The sequence below is a fragment of the Miniopterus natalensis genome, chromosome 8 (assembly GCF_054644295.1).
Source record: "Miniopterus natalensis isolate mMinNat1 chromosome 8, mMinNat1.hap1, whole genome shotgun sequence".
NCBI lineage: Eukaryota > Metazoa > Chordata > Mammalia > Chiroptera > Miniopteridae > Miniopterus > Miniopterus natalensis.
In genome coordinates this window covers 41,960,216-41,966,215 of record NC_142088.1, presented here as the reverse complement: position 1 = coordinate 41,966,215, position 6,000 = coordinate 41,960,216, and the positions used below count along the sequence as shown (strand labels likewise).

The following is a 6,000-nucleotide window of genomic DNA, read 5'->3' as shown; positions in this document are numbered from 1 at the left end:
CTTTAGTTTCATGTAATGAGGTATTTGTAGAAGTATTTCACATTTTATGTACCATTTAAATGGAAGAGTTTCTTTTTTTTCTTTAGAAGGGGATGATGGCTGGTAAGGAGGGAAAAAAGACTTTTTTTTTTTTTTAAAGACAACCCAGTATCTACCCAACTCCTGACTTAACAAATTAATAGGGTGGTTACTACACTTACTTCCTCTCAAGGTGCGCACACTAAAATTACTTCACATCGGAGAAAGATTTTAAAATTATCTGCAAAAGCTGTGCATCTTACCTGGCAACAGTGCTGACTCTCACAGGGAACAACAGACCAATAGGAAAGCTAAGTGAGGAATCCTTGCTGCTGTCTTAGGGGTAGAAGACATGCTTTAATTCTGAGTGAATTCAGGAAAGCAGAAAACAATTTAAGCTTCAGAAGGTATTAGAGCCAAAGATTGCCAGAGTGCCCGCAATTACTTAGCGATAGATAACCAATTTCCTATGTGAAGATAACAGTATTCAGTTTGGCTCAATTAGCCACCCTGTACCTGCTGGGTTACTGGCATATAACCTGAAATCTGTAGCATGTTTGGAGAAACTTGAGGAGGACATGGTCTGTGAGATGACTCACCTCCTGTACACCTTTGCTTCTAAATGATTCTCTAAAGCCAGGTCAGGGAAGCCAGTTCGTTGCATGGCTCACTTTCCTCTTCTGCAGTTTGGTACTGGCAGTCACTTTTATTCATTTGAAAATGATGGTGAAACAGTGATCTAGGTCTGCACTACTTACTCAAATCAACCTCATGTTAGATTTTTTGTCCCCTTAATATATCAACAAAATTTTAAACAGAACTGGGCATTTCCTTTTAACTCAGAATTTCAAATAAGTAGTTATATGAACATAGTACTTCATGATTCAGAAAGATGAAAACAAAACTGAAAAATGTGCGGGGAGCACCTCAAATAGTCAGTGCTAACATTTCATTACCATGCCAATATTTTTTTATAGGATTTCTATCTTAATCTACAGAGGAGCAGGTATAGCCCTTAAGCCACTCCTGATAGTGCTGTTACTTACCCAGGATTAACCTTGATAATGGTTATTAGGTTCACTTTAACAGCTTGAAACACTTTACACTTGTCCTGAAGTACACTTAAAGAACTTACTCAGCTGATTCTTAAGGAGCCAAGTCAGAGCCAATATCCTAAATCTTGAAAGCTCCCTTCAAATGTAATTTTCATAGACTTTAAATTTTAACTGTCATTGTTTATTACCATTTTGGCTACATTCTCTACAATTTCAGCAGCATTTTAAAGAGACAATGTGTGTATGTACAATGGAAAAACAAAATGGCCTGCAACGTCAGAAATAAGAGCCACAGTTTAACTGTACAACATTAAGGAGAATCTGTGGTAAAATAAGTAGAGCCTCCTTTTTCGGCAACATGGACAACGTACATGTAAGTATCAGCATTATGAATGTAACAATAAAGGAATAATTTTTACAGGAGTAAAATACAACATCCTGAAAAATAATGGTTTCTACCATACAAGGCAGTTAGAAAATGTTCACATTTTAACAAATCTGTACAAACCACAAGAAACTTGTTTATGGGACCATCATCCCACCTTGCTGATAAGAACCTTCTAGAAATGTACAGTAACCATGAACAATTTATAAATCTAGTATCTATGTGTTCCACAGCCCTAGAACCCAAGAAACTGATTTAGAGAATGCTCTATGTCCAACGTGGATCGTTTTTACATGCCTTGATTATTAATGAATGCCTGCTTTTTAATATGCCCCGATGATGTACAGTCAATTCGCACCTTTTTAAGGAGGTCATTCGATTTTTTTTTTTTTTTTAGCAAAGAAGCAACATTATTTAGCAGCAATTAAAGCGCCTTCAAGACTTAAAAAAAATACAATATCCAATTAGAAAAGCCATATTTTTAAACATTTGTACAAGAATAAGCTGCTGAAACTTGGTAATTGAAATATGACATATATACAACAATTTACAGTAGAGCTAGAAGGGAATTTATCATTATCCTGCATAGAACTGGTCTGCATTTGGTTACATACTGTCATTTGTTTTAATGAACAAGGCCTGGTATCAAAACAAAAATATCTGTTAATTCTAACATGTTGAAAACACTGGAGATATTACAATTTAGTGAATTCAACTGATTTCAAAATGAGCAGCTCATTTTGTCAAAGGTGTAAAGTATCTAGGAATCATCTCTCCCTTTAACATAACCAGTGGGAAAAAAAGGACATGTGATTTCGAGGTACAATGTGGTAAAAGCCAGAATAGGCAAATGACAAAGTCTAACTTTGTCCAAAGATTCTAACTCTCACATTCTATCTATAAAACACAACTGTCACCGTCATTCAGTTCTTACTTTGGTTTCGGCAGATTAACTGCCGAATGCTGAAGCATGTATCCAGGCACTATATAGTTCTTGTGTTAGAAATATGTCTCATTTTTTTCCAAGTGTTTTTAAATAATGAAAAACCACCCTTCATATTAGAACTCTCTAGTAACAACCAAATGTATTTAAGTATTATAAACGTTATTTACAGTGTTCCCCCAAACAAATCATTTTTCTTCTGTCTTAACATGGTATTCCTGTTTCTGTGCAACAGGCAGTCATCCTTCACTGCTCAAGGTTATAGTCAGAAGTGTACATTTATTCACTGTCCATGATCCTCACTCACACAAATGATGCCACAAGGAACTTTAGCTCACAAACAGTCCTCAACCATGTCCTGTGTAAAAAAGAAAGTAACAAAAAAACACTCAAATGCTCTCAAACTCAAGTGTGCATCTGGAAGCAATTCAAAGGTATCATGCCAATTTTGGAGGAAAGTCAGTAAGTAATTATGCTTGAAGAAGGGGGCGTAGGGGATGCTGTCAGCCCAGCCATGTGTAAGTTTCCTGAAGAATTTGATCTTCTCATGTGTGGGAGAAGGTATGGGTCATTTGCCAGTTGGTGCACATCAAATCGATCTTCTTTTCGGTATGCCAGACAGCGTCTTATAAAGGCCTTAAAAAAAAAAAAGCAATTAAAACATTTTCCCTTCTTAATAGTAACCAACTAAATCCTATAGAAGAGTGGGCACATTTAAGACAACTTTTTCCATCATCCCAAACAGAAACTACACCCATTAAGTAGTAACTCCTAATCCCTTCCTCCTCCAACCCTTGGAAACCACTGTTCTGTGCTCTTTACAACTTGGCTATTCTAAATACCTATGTAAGGCGCCTAGAATATAAGTGGAGTCATACAGTATTTGTGCTTTTGTATCTGACTTATTTCATCTAGCACACGTGAGAGTCATCCACGTTGCAGCATCAGAATCTTGTCCCTTTTTAAGGCTTATATGCAACTGCATGTATATATATAATAGTTTACCCATTCACCTGTTGACTGATGCTGGGTTGTTTCCACCTTTTGGATACTGTGACACTGCTATTATGAACACTGGTATAAAGATCTGTTTGAGTCTCTGCCTTTTCAACTTGTGGATGGTTTCCTTTGCTGTGTAGCTTTTTCATTTGATGTAGTACCATACTTGTTTTTGTTCTTTGCTTTTGGTGTCAAATCCAAAAATCCCTCACCAAGACCGAGGTCAAAAGTTTACCACCTATACAGTGGTACCTCAGTTTTCGAATGTCTCCGCTGACAAACATTTCAGGTTATGAACGCTGTAAACCGGGAAGGAAACGCTTCAGTTTCCAACATGCCTCGGAAGTTGAACCTGCCCCACGGCTTCGGCTGAGGGCAAGATCCTGAGGCCCAGCTGTTGGCTGTGGATCCCTCAGCTTCTGAACATTTCAGAACTCGAACAGTCTTTTGGAACGGGTTACATTTGAAAACCGAGGGACCACTGTATTTTCTTCTAGGAGTTTTATGGTTTCAGATCATTACAGCTTCAAGTGTTTCATCCATTTTAAAGTAAATTTTTGTGCATGGTATAAGATAAGTGGTTCAGTTTTCCTGGCACTATTTATTGAAGAGACTGTCTTTACACATTGTGTATTTTTTGGCTCCTTTTTTTCATAAAATAATTGACCATATATGTGTAGATTTATTTCTGGGCTCTCAATTCTGTTTCACTGATGTATGTCTGTTTTTATGTCAATACCATACTGTTTTGATTACTGTAGTTGTAATACCATACTGTTTTGATTACTGTAGTTGTAAGATAGTTTGAAATCAGGGAGCATGATGCCTCCAGCTTTGTTCTGTCTCAAGACTGCTTTGGCTATTCCAGGTCTTTTGTGGTTCCATACAAATTTTAGGATTGTCTGTTCTAGTTCTGTGAACAATGCCATTGTAATTTCGGCAGGGATTACACTGAATCTGAAGATTGCTTTGGGTAGTAGACATTTAAACAATGCCAATTCTTCTAATCCATGAGCATGGAATATCTTTCCATATATTTGTGTTTCTTTAATTTCTCTCATTAACATCTTATAGTTTTCAGTGTACAGGTCTGTCATCTCCTTGGTTAAATTCACTCCAAGGTATTTTACTCTTTCTGATGCAACTGTAAATGGGATTGTTTTCTTAATTTCTCTTTCTCGTAGTTTGTTATTAATGTATAGAAATGCAACAGATTTTTGTATATTGATTTTGCATCCTGCAACTTTACTAAATTTGTTGATTAGTTCTAACAGTTTTTGGTGATGTTTTTAGGGTTTTCTATATACAGTTGATCCTCGAACAACACAGGGGTGCCAACGGGCAGCAGTCAAAATCCACATATAACTTAAGTCAGCCCCCTGCATATGCAATTCCCAACAGCCAGTTGACCCTTGAACAATGTGGATTTGTGCAAGTCAACCAAAAAATCTGGGTACAAGTAGACTGGTGCAGTTTGAACCTGTGTTATTCAAGGGTTAACTGTATATATCATCTGTAAATTAGTAACATTTTTATTTCTTTTTTATTTGGATGCCTTTTCTTTCTTTTCCTGCCTAGTTGCTCTGGCTAGGACTTCCAGTATTGTGTTGGGTATGGAAAGCTGCATTTATAATTAGAAATGCTGGACACGTATTTCTAGAATTTATCTTGTGCTAGAATACCCTCTCATTCTCTATCAGTTTAGTTTGGCTAGAGCACATGCCATAATATTTATTTTTCTATTAAGCATAAAGACTTTCCTTTAGATGAAGATGAAGGGACAGCGGTATTGGGGTTTTTGTTTCCTAGGTTAACACTGAGCATCAGCACACTTTTGAAAAGCTAAAAGTGGAATATAATCACTCTTTTTTCTTTCTCAGACTGATTTTATGTGTCCTATCCTTGAGAATAGCTTCTTTTTTAAAAAATCTGTTATGACTTGTGTATTTTTATAAATACAATTTAAGTGTACAGTAAATTTTACCAGAACTTCCTAAGTCTCTTCATGCCCCTTTCTAGGCATGGACTCTGCCTACAACCCAGCCGGGTAAGCTCTTTCCTAACTTTTAACACTACAGTTGAGAGTTTTACTTGTTTTGACCTTTATGTAAATGGATTCACAGATTATGCTCTCTGTTACCTGGCTTCTTTCTTTCACTCAATATTATATTTGAGAGACTCATCTATTTTTGTAACAGATAAAACATTCTTAAGTGATAATGGATAATTCTTTCCCTTTCTTACTGCTGACACTACACATAATCTATAGCTTCACCTAAAATTCCTAACTGCCACATAAAATCATGAATTAAACCATTTGCAGGAAAACTATAACATAAATACTTTTTAATGTGTGTAAACTTCAATTTAAAGTGAACTGTTTTGCATGTTCTTTGCTTTGACATGCATCAGAAGTAATTTTTTCTCTAAAACCAAATCTAGTTCTTGTCATCATTGTACCATTCATTATATCATGGTTAGCTTACTAATATTTATCAAAAGTCTTTCTGATCCCTTAGGTCTACAAATAAAGCTTCAGAGACTCTGAAAATGATTAAGTTACAGAAAAAAAAAAAAAAAATCAAGAGTGATTATGTTGA

The 6,000-nt window shown here is 36.0% G+C and overlaps 1 protein-coding gene across 1 annotated transcript in view; it reads right to left on the bottom strand.

The window, feature by feature from the left end:
- Nucleotides 1-1,232: 1,232 nt before the first annotated feature.
- Nucleotides 1,233-6,000, bottom strand: part of TLK1 (tousled like kinase 1) — a 118,419-nt gene continuing 113,651 nt past the window's right edge. Inside the window, exon 21 of the mRNA XM_016203243.2 lies at nucleotides 1,233-3,037. Within this exon, the coding sequence (XP_016058729.1) occupies nucleotides 2,861-3,037 (177 nt within the window). The 3' untranslated portion in view covers nucleotides 1,233-2,860. The remainder of the gene's footprint in view (nucleotides 3,038-6,000) is intronic.